Consider the following 18,748-nt stretch of genomic DNA (forward strand, 5'->3'; position numbering starts at 1 on the left):
TTAGCTTCAATAATTGTGTATCCTGAAAAGATTTGAAACAGTCTCAGAATGACCCACGACACTGTAATGTCCTTTTTTGGTTTTATAGAGTATAAAATAGTAATGTCTGCAAATAGAAACAGCTTTTCTTGACTACCATACCAGTTATATTCTTGAATTTCTGAGCCCTTATTTTCTTTACCAGTGATTGTAAATATAATGCAGATAAAAAGAAAAGAGGACACCCCTGCCTGGTTCCTCTGCTCAAGCAGAAATTATCAGCGAAAAACCCACCCACTATAATCTTAGCTCTGTATCACATCAGCGAACGCTAAAAATAGCGAACACTGATATATTGAACTTCAGTGTCCGAAAGCTGAAAACAGCGAAGGAATGGACAGCAGATTTTTTTCCCAGGGAAAAAAAATTCGCTGGGCAATTCTCCAGGCTTTGCTATTTTTTCCACTGTGGTTCAATGTCTGAGTTGGTATATTTAAGTTGCGGGGTGCGGGGGTACAGCCCCCCAACGTGGGGATGTGGGGGGGCAAAGCTTCCCACTTAATTTTGACTGCATACTCTTTTTTTTTAATTTTTTTGGATCTGCAAATTTTTTTTCCCCTAGGAAAAAATTCTCTGATCCGTTCCTTCGCCGTTTTCAGCTTTCGGACTTTGAAGGTCGATGTATCAGCGTTCGATATTTTTAGCATTCGCTGATGTGATAGACCCAATAATCTTCACCTCCAATCCCTCATATATCCTCCTAATCAGCCTTATAATTTTATCAAGGTAATGCAGATGCTTCCATTACTCTGCTCATAAAGTCCCAGCTTATTCTGTCAAATGCTTTCTCTGCAACAGGACCTACCAACAACAGTGATATTTTGTACAAAATATTACGAACGATTGCAGCCTGAAATGGAATGCAGACCCAAGACAAAATAATAACTACAACAGTTTGTCCTATAAAACCCAGGACTACTTCAGAATAAAAAGTCCAGTTAAAATTTCTCCTTTTTATAATGACCCAAATTAAAATGTTAATTGTCTAATAAACATGCTAAACAGTGATGTAATTAAACTTAAAAAGACCAGCATGGTTGGGTACAAGGTGTGATTACACTTTTCCTGTTCACCATCCAAAGACATGTTAACCAGTTATTTTGAAATAGAAGTGTAAAAAGTAAAACTTAAAATATTAATTTGTTAAATCTTATTAAATTATAATTATCAAATTATAAGAAATTCCAGTTTGGAATACTAGAACTGATGAAACACAATCCTAGATGTGGTGATGTAAAGGGCATTTTAGAGGTGAAGGAGATAAAATGTTAACTCGGACTGTATGCATTCCATGAACCTGGGCTTAATGTATGGATTTCTTTGCAACCTTTACTACATGTGAGGGCTATAGTGAATGATTTTTTTTTAAATAGTTATTGTACATATTTATTATAACATTTTTCTATATTTATCACATATTTTACTACTACTTCATTTCCAGAATAAGATTTAACTAATCAATATTATAAGTTTTACTTTTTACACTTCTATTGCACAATTGGTTAACATCTTTGGATACTGAACAGGAAAAGTGTAATCACACCTTGTACCCGACCATGGTGGTGTTTTAAAGTTTAATTGCGTCATTGTTTAATATGTTAATAGACAGGTAACATTTTAATTTGGGTTGTTATAAAAGGGAACATTTTAACTGGACATTTTATTCTGAAGTAGTCTTGGGTTTTATAGGATGAAAGCGCTCAGTAAATGATTGTAGTTATTATTTTGTGTCTTGGGTCTGCATTCCATTTCGGGCTGCAAGCATACTAATATTTTGTATATTGTCACCCTTGTAAAGCTTTACTGGTTTGGTTAACAGTGGTATTTTCTTACATTCTGCTTCCCCCTGGATCGTTAGTGTTCTGTTAAATGTTGTTGAATGTATGCTTCCCTTCCACAAAACCACACTGATCTATATCTATCAGTGTTGGCATCACTTTTGCCAATTTATTGCCCATTATAAACATAGACTGTATAATCATGGTTTAGTATTGAAAATGGGTCTTTATAAAGCTGAATCTGATGGATCTTTACTCTCTTTAGGTATTACGGTTACCACCGATTTCTTCCAGGATGTTGGAACTTCTAGTATATATGAATGTGGATTTTTTTTAATATATTTTTCATAAGTGCCTTCTGTCGATAGCAGTTCATGCTTGCAAGCATTTCTTTCATTCAGTAGGGTAGTAAGCTCAAGTTGCACCCTATGATGTTAATTGATTTTACCTAATTTGTATCATGTGACTACTAGTGCTTGCTAGAGGTCGTATAAAAAGAAGCACATTTCAGTTGTATTTATTAGCATCTGGTGAAGCAGATTTTCCTGCTAAAGCACTTATGTTTTAACATTAAAACTTCAATTGAAACTGGAAAGCTTTGGTCGTACCAGAGTTCTGTGTTTTTATCATTACTTGCTATTAGAAAATGTGCTTAAGCAGATCATACTTGTATTTTTGATTAGAAGTGTTCTTGACATCTTGTCATTTCTGTTTTTCTATTTTTTATTCATTTTAAAGGTTATTAACTGGCAAACAACTCTTCATATTCATCCTCAAGCAAAGCTAAGTTCAGAAGCTTCTGACCTCATCATTAAGTTGTGCCGTGGACCAGAAGATCGTTTGGGCAAAAATGGCACTGATGAAATAAAAGCACATCCATTTTTCAAAAGTATAGATTTTACTAGTGACTTGCGTCAGCAGCCAGCTTTGTATATACCTAAAATTACCCATCCCACCGACACCTCAAACTTTGACCCTGTTGATCCAGACAAGTTGTGGAGCAGTGAAAATCAGGAGGACAATGTCAATGACACATTAAATGGCTGGTATAAGAATGGAAAACATCCAGAGCATGCATTTTATGAGTTCACATTCCGTAGGTTTTTTGATGACAATGGCTATCCTTACAGTTACCCCAAACCTATTGAATATGAATACAGTGATCCCAAAGACTTGGTAACAAAATCAGATGATGCAGAAAAACAGAGCGGAGGAAGCCAGAGTCGTGATTTGGTTTATGTTTAAATATTTTGGACAGTCTCTTGGCCTTTCTTTGTGTTTTGTAGTAGGTTGCCCTGCATTTGGGTCTATGGGGAAAATCATGGTTGTTCTTATGACAGACACTTTCATAGAATATTTTCTTTGATAATGTAAAAAAAAAATCTATTAGCTTTTTTCCCCTATTCTGAACCACTGATTGCCCATTTTGAATATTAATTTATTCGACCATTGCAAACCACTGTGGTATGAAAGTGGACATTGTAAATCTAAAAGGTGTAATGTTTTTAAGTTATTAGCTTTTATCTTTTGAATTCTTTGTACCTGAGGTACGCTTTTGTGGGATAACATAGATACTTTAAAAAGCAGCACTAAGTAACCTTCCATCATGTATATATACACTAAGCATCTCAGTGAAACACCCCTTTCTTAGAGTGCCTTTAAGTTAAAGGACACTACTACTACTTTGCTTTGACCAAAAATGAAACGGATCAACTTGGCATGTTTAAAATAAGTTTCTTCATTTAAGAATAGTTACTAGTATTCATGTATTTTCCTAATTTATACATATAAATGTATTTATAAATTATGTGTTTATGTATAAACGTTTAAAATTTTTTTGTAAATATATTTTTCATGTTTGATTTATAATGACCTTCTAGCTTAGGGCAGGCCCTTTCACTTTACCTTCTATATTTTCTTATGTACTTTTTATAGAAATTGTTTAGATTGTACAGGACTCAAAATCAAATTGTTGTGGGCTTTTATTAAAGCATAAACTGTTGGGGTGTGAATGTGATGTGCATTCCACATGCTGTGGTGATAGGGAAATTGTGTCAAGTCTGGTTACTCCACGTTTGTTGTATCCACTTGGTTTACATTGTTTTTTGATAGTGAATTTATTTTTAACTGCTGGAAACAACTACTCGAGCACAGATAGGGTTATTTTTCAGCATTTACAGTGCTTGTTTTTCAGCCTCCATTAGTTAAATCCAGCCATGGATGGCTAACAGGATGCACAATATTTGCTTGGACAATGTCACAGACCACATATTTCATGCTTATGCTTGTCTGACAACCATAGTGACTGTATTTGAATTTGATAATAGGTAAAGCACCGATCACATTATCAGTTTCAGTTGCAGCCTGAGGAAAACAGAGGTAAATTAAAGTATCAGATACAAAATGTGACGAGCAAAATCAATGTATAGTTGTACACACTTAATACAAAGCAATTATATACATAATATACAGCGAGACAAAATAAGAAGGGAAGGTGTTTTCGGGATTAGCTGAAATAAGTGCAGTAAGAGATTGTAAGGAAATCAAATGATGTGACCAGCAAGAGTGCATTTGTATTTAGCAAGATTTTGGAGATGGTCCTTGAACTGTACACAGAACTTGGGTGAGTTTGCTTATTTAAGGAAGGAGGATAGTAATTACCAAATTTTGGATACTGATGTGCAGTAGTGATCTGTGCAGTGGAACCTGGTCTTGAAGGCATTCAGTGTAGAAGCTGAGTGGGTTTGAGTTCTAAAGTTGTATAATATGGATTTTCTAACTAGTTTAGCAGCTTAGAAAGACCTTGTTTAATAGCGTAAATAATAGTGAACCTAACAGGAGGCCAATTCTTTGGCATGTGGCCATTTTTTAAATGTGATATGGAATTAGGGAGGGTGTTATACCTGTAGATTTTATTGGTAATAATTTGTCTAGAGTTTTGTTTTAAAGCGGATGATATTAAGGAGAGACCCCAGTTGGGGCAGTAGAATGTCTTTTGCTGTTTTGGAGACCTTGAACAGGAGGAGATTTTGATGGCCCAGAATAGGAATGGGTTATTGCTCTACTGAATAATGGAGAAGAAAATGATTTAAGTTCTCCTTGCAGTATTGGGAGGGATAATTTGAGTTGAGTAACACATGTATTCTGCATAGGATTAGAGGGGAAGTTGAGGCAGGTCAAAGGACAATTTGTTGATGCAGAATAAAGAGTAGAAGGGAGGCCTAGTAGTACCTATTTGAATTGGGGTGATGATGGCAATGAGAATTGGAATTTAACCATGAAGTGGCAGTTTTCTAGATTAGTTTGGAACTAGTGAATGACATCATTGCTAATATCTTTTTCAGCCAGGTGGTCTATAAGGTCTTTGTGATCTAGTATGTTGAAAGCTTTGCGAATGTCAATAGAAAAGGCATCTTTAAGCAGGCCTTTATGCATCTAAAGAAGGATTTCTTCAGTAGGAGTCAGTGGTCTCTTACGACCCTAATGGGTCAGAACATGTATGCTGTTTATTCAGTCCGTCCAATCAAAAATATGGGTCCTCAAGTGCCACAACTTTGACTCCTAGGTCTCTGATTCAGTCCAGCTGTTCACATGCTCCAGTCTCAAGCCCTCCCTATACCTTTTCCCAAGATGCCCTGCTCTCCTCTAACTCCGATCTCATTTGTCACCTCTTGGAGAAACAATGTGGATCTTGGAATCTGAGTAATCCACCTAATTTTTTCTTAGACTAAAGTGATTTGGCTAATTGTTCAAACTTTTGTGTCCTTTAGTTATCTCTTTTCCTTGTAGCTTAGAAATGAGAATTTTGGTGAATTATTTTTCAAACTGTAAGTGTGATAGGTGTTTAATCTTGGATATTATAATTGATCCAAAGGCTTCCAGTTTCAAGAAGTGTTATGAATGCAGGCCTAAGATTTCACCTCAAGACTTTCATGATCTTTGTGTGGTATTTTTGGGGATGGCACAGCTTGATGTTTCCTGTGCAGTTTTTTCTGCCTTTGGGCCAAGAGCCCTTTCAGACAGGAAGAAAAAGTTGGTCTTGAAGAGCCACCTTCCTTGGGATCTGGAGACTTCTAAATCTAACGAGCTGATGGAGAGGTTTTCCTGCTGCATAGAGTTGGAGTCAAAGCAGTGACCAGCAGAATCTTCTGGCACAACTTTGACTCCTAAGTCTCTGAGAATAGAAGAACATAGAGACCACAGGCCAGGTTTTACTCCACCTCCAGATCCAGTACTTCCAGTTTCCATTACTTTTCAAAACTCTGCAAAAAAAAAAAAGGTAGAGAAGTCCATCTCTATGCCATCATCAGTGCTATTGGCTAAATCCTTTAAATTCTTTATTAGCATCTTCGATGTTGACTTGGATTGCCTGCTGCAAAAGTTTCTTAAAACTCAGAGAATGGGGATCATTGCTATGCCATCTGCTGTGAAGTTGATCGGGTCCATACATTTTTAGCCCCATCTAAGCTTCTTCTATGGTCCACGCTTCAGCTCTGGTGCCTCTCAATCTAGAAAGTCTCCCAGATCCTGTGGCCTGGGACACTATTTGTTTTGGTGAAACTTTGTATTCAATTTTATCTGCTTGGATCCAGTCTGGTCACATGTCAGTCTCGTAGCTGAGGGATCGGGTGGATGGCTCCTTTGGTTTTATTGGAGTCATCGTCCTTTGAGTTTTCAGCTCCGGTTCCCTCCTTGGTGTTGTCCTGTCAGTCTGGTCCTAGGATCCACCCCGTGTCACTTCTCTCTCTTTTAGGGAGTTAGATACAGCCTTAGAAACTATAGCTTTGGATTCCAGTGAGTTTGGAGTGGCATTCTGGGTTTTAGAAAGAATCATTTCACCAGGCAAGGAGAAACCAGAGGAACCATCCATTGCGGGTTCACCCCTATAATCCTCATACTTTTACTTTCTCCTTTCAGCATGTGGTTCAAAGGCTTACTCATTCTGATGATCTCATACATACTGCCCAATGCACAGAGACGGTTGTCAGAGGACTCTGGAGCATCCTCCACTGAACCACCAAAAAAGGGGTGTGTAAAAGGAAACACATTGACTCCCCTGATGCGTTTATTACTTCAGCCACTTAAAGCATAGAGAGGCTTCCCACAGTCCCCACTCAAGGATGTTCCTTTGAAGAGATCCTGGAACTCGTGGGACAGAGAGGATCCCAGCCCATAGACCCTTATGTTTCACAAGAGGCAGTTCTTTTGACACATACAGAATGAGTCCATCTATTTCCTATGTGGTCCCACTAGCTAATAAAGGTGGTGGAGTTGACATTCAGAAAATCATGGCAGGAGCCACATACTTTCGAGTCAGTCCCAAGGAAGCCAAATAAAATCCTTAGATCTCTAAAAAGCAAACCTTTTGGGGCAGAGTTACCACCAGTAGACTGTATAATTATTATTATTATTGTCATCATCATCGCAGCAATCACCCAAAAAAAAAAAGTTGTCAGAAAACTCGTATCCACTTGCACAACAGAGTCATCTGGCTTTGGACACTGGGGAAGCAGGTGTATATGTCCAGATTATTCGCAGTGAACTGCACAGCTCATATGGCCAGGTTCCAGAGAGATCTAGCCTAACAAGCCGTTTCCACTCTGAAGAACCCTATCACCACTGAGTTGTAAAAACAGTTGGTGACTACTCTGACAGTGGTCAAACATTACTAATTTATCCATGTGTTTGCTTCATAACTCAGTGGATGGATCATCCACAGCTGTTGAAGCTGGCATAGCCATGAGGTGTAACATGCCTGGCTCTGTTTGTGAATTTGCGGACAACATTAAGATGTCCTTTACTAGTGGACCCTTTGAGGGTACCATCTCATTCAGTACTACAGTCCAAGAATGTACACAGTAGCATGAACAGGATGGCAAAGACACCTGCAGTAGGAGTGAAATTCGAGTATTCTTAGCACAACTTTTCCAGGCACCAAAATGGGGCTCGATAACCCTGGTTTGGGAAGTCTCGGCATCAGAACAATTCCTCCTCTTATTGAGGTGGCTGTGGCATAGTCGGACCCTTTGGATGCAGGCCCCAAGGACAAGAAGATCCACAACACTAGGGATTCTGAGGGCTATTCTTAGGCAACCTCAGAATCCCTGAAGGTTTGCCCAACTGTTTCACTCTTGTGGCAGTCAGGGTACGCATCTTTCTCTATCTTCAGTCCTAGTTCGGCATCACAAGAGATCAGTGGGTAAGAAAGATGATACCCACAGGTTATCAGATTCCATTTTGAAAAACCCCAAGCCACAATACTTCCTGCCCAGTGTCTCATCTAATCAGGCAAAGGCAGCTGTAAGAGAGGTTCTGTCCGTTAAAAAAAAAAAAAAAAAAAGAATCATCTAAGGGGTCTCATCAGACCAGCAAGGTTCACGATTTTACTTGAGCTTCTTTTTGGTTCAAAAAAAAAGACAAAGGATCTCCATCCAGATGTTCTTCGTGTTTCACTGTTGCAGTCATTACATTTGGGTTATCTGCTTGCAGTAGCCTTCATTTGGCCTGATTAACAAAGTCTTGGGTCCTGCGTCAGTTGTCCCTTCTTCCATGACGTCAGGTCATTAGGGGTGTAAAACATGCAGCCGACGCCATTACATCAGTCTTTCTTGCCGTGCAGTGCCTGAAGCAGAAGCAGTTTGCAAGTGCCACTCGGCCAACTCTTGAAATTTTTTTCGAGTTTCAGAACCGAAGTCTTCAACTAAAGCTAAGTAGCCCGTTGGGGAAACTTTTTCTTGCTCCTTACCGATGTCAGTAAAAGTTAATAATTGCATTACTTGTGGAAAGCAAATGCCTCATAAAGATTTTAATTCTTATTGTATTTCTTGCCTAGGCCCTGACCACGACGTACCTTGCTGTTGGTTTTGTGCTTTATTTAATCAGCCCACTATCTGTCGTTGGTAAATTTTTGCCTCTAAATATTTCAATTCTCGGTGTAATTATCCAGAAATGTCTGTTAGCCATCCGACTACTGGGATCTCGAAAAAATGCAAAGATAAAGGCAGACAGGCCATCAAGGTCCAAAACTGCCAACGACGCATCTCCTAAGCCAGTCGCCAGTTCACCGGTACTCAGTGAGGCGCTTTCGCAGCCCCCTGATATCCGCTACTTCTGATTTGCAGGCCTCTACTGAGACCCATTTGGAGTCCGGTATGCCGCGAGATGTTTCAACTATGGAACTTGCGGATGTCTCTACCTTGGATGGGTCCAGAGCCACTGTGCAAGCACCGGCTTCTGAGCGTGTATTCAGGCCTACGGACTTGCATATTAAACAGACGCATCCTTCTTCATTTAGGCCTGAAAAAACGACACCCAGGCCGAATGCTCAGGCCTCTATGCCTAAAAAACAAATGATAAGAATGGCTGAAGATCTTATAACTCTAATCAGGGGAAGCCAACCTCCCTCTTCTGAGAGACCTAGGACTGAAGTTATTTAGGACTGAAGTTATTTATGAATCTTCTGACCAGGATTCTGATTTTTCTTATTTTTCTTCTGATCTGCCCTTATCTACTTAGGAGGGTTCTGATGCAGAGGACTCTATTACCTCTGCTTCCCCTCCAGAGGATTTTTCTTTTGGTGAAACCTTACATACTCTAAGGGAGCATTTCCACTGGGAAAGCCAGGGTTTTTCTGATTCAAAACAGAGGCTTAGGGATTTCTTACTCCTGCCTCAGCATAGGCCTTTAGCTATTTCTCCTGTACTAGACATTGTTGATGCTTTTTCGGAATCTAGTTTGGCCCCTGATTCTTTGCCTCCTGCTCCCAGACAACCTGACATATATTACAGGGTTCCTGATTCACACAAGTTCCTTTGTAAAAATCCTATTGTGGATCCAGAGACTATTTCACAGGGACCCAAGGGCATTAAGGCTTCTACTGCTAAAAATCCTACCCCTTCTGATAGAGACTCCAGGATGCTGGATAGATGGGGTAAGAAGGTTTACACTTCCGCAACCTTGGCCATTAGGGCTTTAAACTGCCAGTTTCATATGTTAAAGTATCAGCAACATGTTATTTGATTGCTTAAACAGAAAATGATGTTGATTCCTGACTGTGCGTAAAATAAAGAATTACAGGATTTAATGCATTCTGCTGAACAGGTTGGAAAACATACTTTGCAATGTGGATTTGATTCATTAGAGGCCTCTTGCAGGGCTGCTGTCACTGGGTCTGTGCTCAGAAGGCATGCTTGGCTTAAGGATCAATCTTTGCCTGATCATGTTAAAGCTAAATTGTTGGATGCTCCCTTAAATCAGGACCGCCTGTTTGGCAACAAGGCTGAGGAAGTTCTTAAAAAGATGGAAGATAAAGCTAAAATCTATGCAAACTGTTCAAGATTTCTTACAAGTTCAGCCTCCTAGATTTAGTAGGCACTGGCCCTCTAAGAATTGGTCCTTTCCAGCCCCTTCCAGGTCTTCTCAAGCCAAACCCAGACCCGGCAGAAGCCCCAGGTTTCAGTCCCAGGGGACACACAAGACTAAGCAGTGGGGGGTTTCCGCACCCAAATCAGGGAGTAGTAAGACCCCCCTCCCCCCCATGGAAAACTGTCTCAATGACGTGCTTTTAAAACTTCTAAGCACTTCCCAACTGAATGCTCCTTGAGGCGGAAAGATTGGTTTGCAGGCCAAAAACTGGGAACTCGTTACCCAGGACAAATGGGTTTTAAATATAGTGTCCCAAGGATACAGATTTCACTTCCACATCTTACCAACACCAAGCGGGTGGCCAGATCTACCCCCAAATCAGTGGGCAGATGCCAAAATTAAGTACTCTCTCACTTAAGCATGGGGGCTATTCAGTTGGTACCAGAAGAGGAAAAGGGACAAGGTTTCTATTCAAGACTTTTTCTGGTACCCAGAAAAGGCAATACATGGCATCCTATCATGGACCTTTCTACTCTAAATACCTTTCTGGTGATTAAAAATTCAAGATGCTGACTCTTTACCAGCTGCTTCCTATGCTAGGCAAAGATGCATTGTTGGCAACACTAGACTTAAAAGAAGCATACCTGCACATCTTTATCAGGGAGTCTTGCATAAGATACCTATGCTTTAAAGCAGGCTATATGCACTATCAGTTCTCTGAACTGCCCTTTGGCTTATCTACTGTGCCCAGGGTATTCACAAAGTGCCTAGCTCCAGTCATTGCATTCTGCAGGCAAAGAAATATTCATATATATATATATATGGATGATTGTCTAATTCAGGCAGAAAGCCAGGACATGCTTTTGAATCATCTGGCCTTTGTTCAAAGGGTACTGACTTGTCTGGGGTACACCATAAATGAAAAGAAATCACACCTGGTACCCTGTCAACAAATTATATTCCTGGGAGCAAGCTTGAATACAGCTTCCCAGATGGCTTTCCTCACGCCAGAGAAACGGACTCATTTGACAACCTACTTCAAACAAGTGGCCACAAAAACCCAGTTATCTGCAAGGCAAATACTGCAAGCCTTAGGGTTCATGGCCTCCTGCATTCTTCTAATTCCATATGCAAGGCTGCATATGAGGAAACTGCAATGGTATCTCAAAAGCCTATGGTGTCAACATTCACAGGATCTGGAAGCTATGATTCCCATCATACCTTGCCTATGCCTAGAGGCCCTTTGGTGGGCAGAGGCCTGCCACCAAAATAAGTCACTACCACCTGCCACCCAAACCTTAACAGACGCATCAGACTATGCATGGGGGGCTCACCTGGCAGGGAAGTGCATTCAGGGCAAATCTCATGGACCTCCATGAGTGGAAACTGGAGCCAAGGATTTTCAACATGCTGACAAGCAAATGGGGGAGCCCAGATATAGACCTGTTTGCCTCACCCCAGAACCATCAATTGGACAAATTTTACACGAGGACTCCCCACAAACGAGCTTGGAAAGTGGATGCTCTATCCTTCAGCTGGAAAAACCTATCCGTTTATGCCTTTCCTCCTCTGCCCTCCAAGGTACTACTAAGGATCAAACAGGACAAGCCAAGGACGATTTTAATTGCACCAGACTGGCCACTCCAACACTGGTACCCCCTCCTGCACAGTGTATCATGCTTGGCCCCATGGCACCTGCCTCAGACTCCTTCCACGTTGTCTCAGCAGGAGAACCAGTTTCTGCACCCTCCGCTGCAAACTCTGAACCTAGCTGCCTGGCTAATTACGTAATCTCTCCTTTACCACCCCTCAGTAAATCAGTGATGGATATCATTTTAGAGGCTAGGAGGCCTAGTACTAGAAAATCTTATGCTGCAAAATGGAAAAGATTTTGTACCTGGAACCATTTTCAAGGGATGAGCGCAGCAGTGCCCAATTTACCTCAGATTCTACAATATTTCACTGAGATGCTTCATAAGGGCTTGTCCTTTTCCGCCATCAAAATTCATGCCTCAGCCATTTCAGCTCATTATAGCACCGAGCTCTCCCCTCTTTTGTCACCCACTGCTCAAGACGTTCCTCAGAGGCGCCAAAAATTGATGGCCACTGAGGAGAGTTCCAACTCAAGCCTGGGACCTTAACTTTGTCTTGGAGAAACTCACTCTTCCTGCTTTCGAGCCAGCTGCTACTGCAGATGTAAAATTCCTTTCCTGGAAAACAGCTTTCCTTTTAGCAATCACTTCTGCAAGAAGGGTATCTGAGTTACAGGCCCTTATGGCAGTGGAGCCTTTCATTATCTTTCATGCGGACAGGGTGTCCATCAAAACCAAATCCCTCCTCCATGCCCAAGGTGGTATCCAGTGTGGCTCTTAATCAGTCCATTCATTTGCCTACCTTCTTTCCTAACCCACAGAACAAAGGGGAATGGATACTGCACTCCTTAGATGTGCACAGTGCAATGACAGAGGGGAAAGCTATTTCAAAGCAAACCATTTCAAAATGGATAGGCCACTGCATTCATTTCTGCTGTAAGCACCAATGAAAACCTATTCCACAGGGTATCGGACCCCATTCAACCAGGGCTGCATCTACCTCTACAGATTTTCTCAGGGGCATCCCTACAAGGGACATCCTAGAAGCTGCTACCTGGAGTTCTGTACATACTTTCACCAAGCATTATAATTTTCCAATTTTCTCAGAATCCAGAGCTGTAGCTTCCTCCCAACCTTAGCTTTGGGAATCTATCCAAATGTAATGACTGCAACAGTGCAACACGAAGAACATAGTATAGTTGTGTACACTTACCATAAAATGTAGATGTTCAAGTGTATTCACTGTTGCAGTCGTGGTTACCCTCCTTCCAGCCCCTTTTCTTCGTTTGGCTATACCTCTACTCTCACTTACTATGCTCCAAAAGCTTTTTGGTGTATTTGCTTTTTTGTTGGAGGTATATCCTTGTATTATAGATTTAATTGCTTCCTATTAGGGGGGCACCTGACATCTGGGGCAAGAAAAATGGATGTAATGGTGTTGGCTGCATGTTTTATACCCCTGACGTCATGGTAGAAGGGACAGCAACCGAGACAGGACCCAAGCCTTTTATTAATCAGGCCGACCGAGGGCTACTGCAAGCAGATAAACCCAGATGTAGTGACTGCAACAGTGAATACACTCGAACATCTATATTTATGTTGTGTACACAACTGTACTTTCTGAACCTAAGCTTCCCAAACAATTATGTCAAGAAGGCCCACTTTGAAATGGTCACTGTGCAGTGTATTCCCCATGTTTGCAGAACAGCAAATGGATGTTCTCTGTAGATTTTTAGGGCACTTACTTTCATATAAAAATATAGAAGGACTCCAGAGGTTTCTTTACACTTCCATTAAGGAGCCAGTCGTTTTCAGTTCTGAGTCCTGCAATTTTGTCTCCCCACAGCCTCCAAGGTGTTCACCAAGGGCATAGCAGTTGTAGCAGTTCATCTGTGATTATAGGGATTCAGGATTTTCCCATGTTTAGGTGACTGGCTTCTGGCTGCTGGTTCCAGAGAGTTTCTTCAGGCAAGAGATTATTTACTTCATCTATCTGCAAGGCTAGGCATCATGATGAAAGCACCCAAAAATCAGTCTGGAACCCACTCAAAAGGTACTGTTTCTGGAATGCCACTTGGAAACTATTACTGTGATTACGCTGCCACAAGACAGGATCACCGAGTTAAATATGGCAGTTCAAATATTAGTGGATACTGATCAGCCATCAGGAAGGATAAGGAGTATTTAACTGATATCAGCGGCCATTCTCTTGGTCCACTTCACCCATTGTCCTATGAGAATTCTGCAGTGGATGCTACAGAATCAGTGATCACAGAAACATGAGTCAGTGTCTTGTCCTAGCAGAATTACTCAGTCTTGCAGAACTCGCCTGAAGTGGTGGCTTCAGTCACCATTGATAGCAAAGGGAAAACTTTTTCAACTTCCCTGTCCAGTAGCTATAGTAACCATGGGCACAATCCTCCCTTGGGTGGGGGTGGTGGGTATTACAAGGGTAAAATGGTCCAAGATTCATGGTCAGAATCCGAGGCATGTCTTCACATCAGCATATGACAGATGAGAGCAGCAATGTCAGAATTGGCTTTCTCTAGGAGTAATAAACATCCAGACAAAGAAACATGATAGTAGTTTGGTACTTTAACAAGCAATGGGGGAACCAGATCCTACCCAGTCTGTCAAGAAGCCAATGAGACTGTGGCAGTGGATGATTGACGTCTCACCAGTTTCTGGTTGCAACAGTTATTCCTAGGAAACTCAATGATCTAGCAGACAGGTTGAACAGAAATATCCTCCTCCTCCATGAGTGTTCCCTAAATCCAGTGATAGCAAGGAATATTTTCCATTACTGGGGCAAACCATGCTCCAATCTTTTTGCGACTCCTCACACACCAAGTGCAGCAACAGTTTTGCCATCCTCCCTCATCTGGGACAGAACCCAGGGATGTTTTGTCCAATTGTTGGCCTCATGGACTTAACTAAGCTTATCCCCCTAACCCTCTCATATCACAATTCATAAAGCCATTTGGTGCAGGGCAGCAGTCATCCTCATTACTCTTTTTTTAGCTGAGACAGATTTGGTTTCTCCTCTAATTCAGTATGTGAAGGCACCCCCTTGATTCATGTACCCAGTTTGGGATGTCTTCAGGTACCAAATAACTTTCACACAAGACAGTTCAACAGAGAACAACAGTCTGTTGCACAGAAAAGTATATATGTGGGAGACTATGCAGTTCTAATCTTGTATCGGAGTTTAAAAAAAAAAAAAAAAAATCACGTTTTATACATTTCTCATTAAAGGGAACATTATTGTAACAAAACTGCCAATGATCAATTAGAAATCAACATTCCAGATCTCCTGACTGCTTGTTTGACCTTCCATATTAGGAATAAGTTCCGAATTCCATGATAAAACTTTCTTTGTGAAACAAATCTTATACTTTTCTAACCCTTTCAGAGCTTGCTAATAGGCAGGAAGCAAGCTAACATACTGAAGGACACTCAAAATTTCATTCTGCTGTGAAAGCATATTGGTAATGAAATGCACACAGTAACATTTTTCCCTTCTCTGTACTTATCACTCTTCATATTCCCTCATCTGATAAAACTAATCATTTTGACTAGACAATGACAAATTCTCATATGGACACTTTTTTTTTTTTTTTTTTTTTTAACTTGCAATCAGAAATTTTCATGTGCCATTTCTGTCCGTGACATGCACATTCTTTACACAATTTTTTCCAAAAATATAGCTTATTTGCAATGAAAACACCTACACTTTGATGGAAAAAAAATTGCAATCTGAATTTTGTAAATCATCAGTAATGCATTCAAATGGTGCTTTTTACCATTCCTGTTATACAGATTACCATATATTTTACTAAAAAGTGGTAATAGCTTCTACATTTTCTGCAGTACTAAGATCTTTATTAATAGTGGCCAAAGGCAGTCTTTCAAGCGAGTTCATGTTGGTATTTTATCTAGACTCTAATAATTTCAAAATGCAGGCTTTAAGCATAAAGAGAATTTAGACCAAACAGTATAATAAGCTGTAAGTTGAACAGCTTTAGGATCCCTACTCCCCATCCATTGCAAAGGTTAGATAACCTTGCCCATTGGAAATGGTCAGCTTCTTTAACATTTGAATACTCAGCAACATTTTGAATTATTTCTAGGTGAGTACGTATGGCACCAGTATTATCAGGAATAAAACTGCAGCACTCTGGATGAGCAAGCACATACCCCCTTTAAAAGCAAGGGTAAAGTTAATTGCCATGTAATTCTCTAGCACCACACTGCGCATTGCAGTTAATTTTTGGGTTATTAAATTCATGGACTCAGAAGTGGAATTTAAAATCTTCAGGAGCTTAGATAATTTCCTAGGTTCCCAGCTTGGTTTTTACCCCTCTATAAGCAGGAATAATGCCTGCACCACCAAGATCCATGTGAGCAAGCCCTTTAAAAGCAGTTTATTGTACAATATTATGATGTACCCAGGAGGCATCCATTTTACCAACTGGGTTAAGAATGTATTTAGTGTCTCTTTTGGGATGAACATTACAAATTTTGTCTTTCTGAAAAGCAGCAGTATGTCAAATAGCAAGAATATATCATGACCAATATAACAACAACCATATCAGTCTGTAGGTAACCAGGGAAAGCTTGATTTCCACAAATGTATTAATTTTGTAATGCTGCCATCCCCTGCCCACCATCATCATCAATCCTCTTTTTCCCATTTTCTACATGGGGTCTGGGATCGTGCCACTTTTGTCACCTTCTCTCCCTATTCATTGCCCGTATTCTACCTTGACACTCATGCCAGATTAGCTAAAAAAGGAAAGCAAACTCTCCGCTTAGTAGACTTCTCACCAAAAAGAAAGATGAATGAAGAAAAGTGAGAGTTCTAGCCACGATGTGTATCTTCTTCCAATAACGTAAATACTCAAACAGCAGACACGATATAAAAACCAATGCCAGTTTATTAAAATAAAAGAATGATGAGCGCTTTCGCGTAGTACTAGCTACGCTTCTTCAGAAGAAGCGTAGCTAGTACTACACGAAAGCGCTCATCATTCTTTTATTTTAATAAACTGGCATTGGTTTTTATATCGTGTCTGCTGTTTGAGTATTTACGTTATTGGAAGAAGATACACATCGTGGCTAGAATTCTCACTGTTCTTCACTCATGCCAGATTGTCACAGGTTTTTTCTCACACAATCCATCCACCTCTTTACTGGACACCCTCATTTCCTCTTGCCTTCTTCCTGTCTGTCCCAAATCTTGTCAGTTGCTTATTCCGTCTTTCTTTCTGGCCTTTGCTGGCCTCCTATGATCGAGTCCTGTGGTTGGTGTGTAGTGTTTTATATGAAAACAAAAGCACTGCAAAGAGAGCTAGCTTGCAAAAAGCGGAATGAAAAAGCTGGAGTACTTAAACTTTTTAATAATCCTGTGAAAACAAACACAAAAAAACAAGTAAGTGCTTTCATCCTGTTAAAATCAGAAGACCTCTTCAGATGGATAACAATCAGTAACTTCCTATTAAAATACCAACAAATGTGAGTCACATAATCTTAAAAAGGTCTTTGCTATTAACATTTAAAGTACCAGGCACTAAATAAAAAGACCTTAAACTTAAGAATTTAATTATAAATTATATTGCCTGCCAGTAAAAACTGTTTCCAACCCTTTACTACATCACTTAGCTAATATATGAACACCTGTATGAAATTCGCCCTAAAAAGTGCTCCGTCTTAACTAAGCATTTATCTGAATTTTTGGACCACTCTTTCAAATTTTTGGTGATTGAACAAGTGGTTAAAAATCCTAGGGGTGGACTTTGGCACCTCCTTTTGGAAGCCAAGGGCTTATATTGGCAGCTGGCTTCGTATGCAGAGCATTGGCCAAGACCTATTGATATAACTTCCATCTAGAGTGTTTTAAAACTTAAGTCTCTGTGGGAGATAGTCTAGGCTTAAGTGATGTAGTAAAGGATTAGAACTGGCAATCAATATAATTAATAATTAAATTCTTAAGATTTTTAAGGTCTTTTTATTTAGTCCCTGGTACTTCAAATACTAATAGTAACTTTTTAGGATCATGTGCTTTTGTTTTTAGATGTTCATCGTGCATACAGTTGCAGTCATAACAGATGGGTTCTCCTGCCGTCAGGCGGGTCCTCGGTCGGCCGAATTCCAAAGTCTAGGTCCGGCGTCAGTTGTCGTAGCTTCTTCCCTGACGTCAGTGCGACAGGGGTATAAAAGAGCCAGCCGACGCCATTTTCTTCAGTCTTTCTTGCCGCGCGGTGCCCGAAGCAGAAGCAGTTCGCAAGTGCCGGTCGGCCAGCTCCTGAGATTACGAACATTTTGCAACCGAAGTCTTCTTGAAAGCTAAGTACCCCGTTGGGGAAATTTTTCTTGCCTCAGACCGATGTCAGACAAAGTTAATTGTATTTCATGTGGGAAGCAAATACCGCATAAGGATTTTCATTCCCTCTGCATTCCTTGCTTAGGTCCAGACCACGACGTCTCGGCCTGTCGTTTTTGTGCTACATTCAACAGACGCACCATTAAGTATCGGGCAGATTTCGCCCAACATTATTTTGGCAAAAAATTTAATTACATTATGTCGTCGGATACTCCGACTCCAGTTTTGAGTAAGACGCAAAGATAAGGACCGACATATGAGGTCTGCGGCCTCTACCGACACCACGCCAAAGCCGACTACAGGCGGTCCGGTTCTCAGTGAGGTGCCTACGCAGCCCCTGACTACCGACGACACTTCATTGGCGGTGACTACTGTACCCGAGGTCGCAGGCTCCTCGGCCCACACCCTGACTACCGATACCGAAGCCACTCTAGGCTGTGTAACTCAGAGTTTAGACAGGTCTGTCACCTCTCAAGGTGTCTTCAGGCCTTCCTCTTCTTTTTCCATCAAGGCTTTCACTAAGTCTAAAGCAGCCATGCATTCTAAGAGACAAGCTCCACAGGGCCCTTCTCCAGGCCCCATGCCTAAAAAAC

At 40.7% G+C, this 18,748-nt stretch overlaps 1 protein-coding gene across 1 annotated transcript in view; it reads left to right on the forward strand.

The window, feature by feature from the left end:
• LATS1 (large tumor suppressor kinase 1) overlaps positions 1 to 3,819 on the forward strand; it is a 450,454-nt gene extending 446,635 nt beyond the window's left edge. Inside the window, exon 4 of the mRNA XM_044069329.1 lies at positions 2,556 to 3,819. Coding sequence (XP_043925264.1) covers positions 2,556 to 3,062 — 507 coding nt within the window. The 3' untranslated portion in view covers positions 3,063 to 3,819. The remainder of the gene's footprint in view (positions 1 to 2,555) is intronic.
• Positions 3,820 to 18,748: the final 14,929 nt, after the last annotated feature.

This window comes from Protopterus annectens, chromosome 1.part0, assembly GCF_019279795.1.
Source record: "Protopterus annectens isolate FY-2018-M chromosome 1.part0, PAN1.0, whole genome shotgun sequence".
NCBI classification, from domain to species: Eukaryota; Metazoa; Chordata; order Ceratodontiformes; family Protopteridae; genus Protopterus; species Protopterus annectens.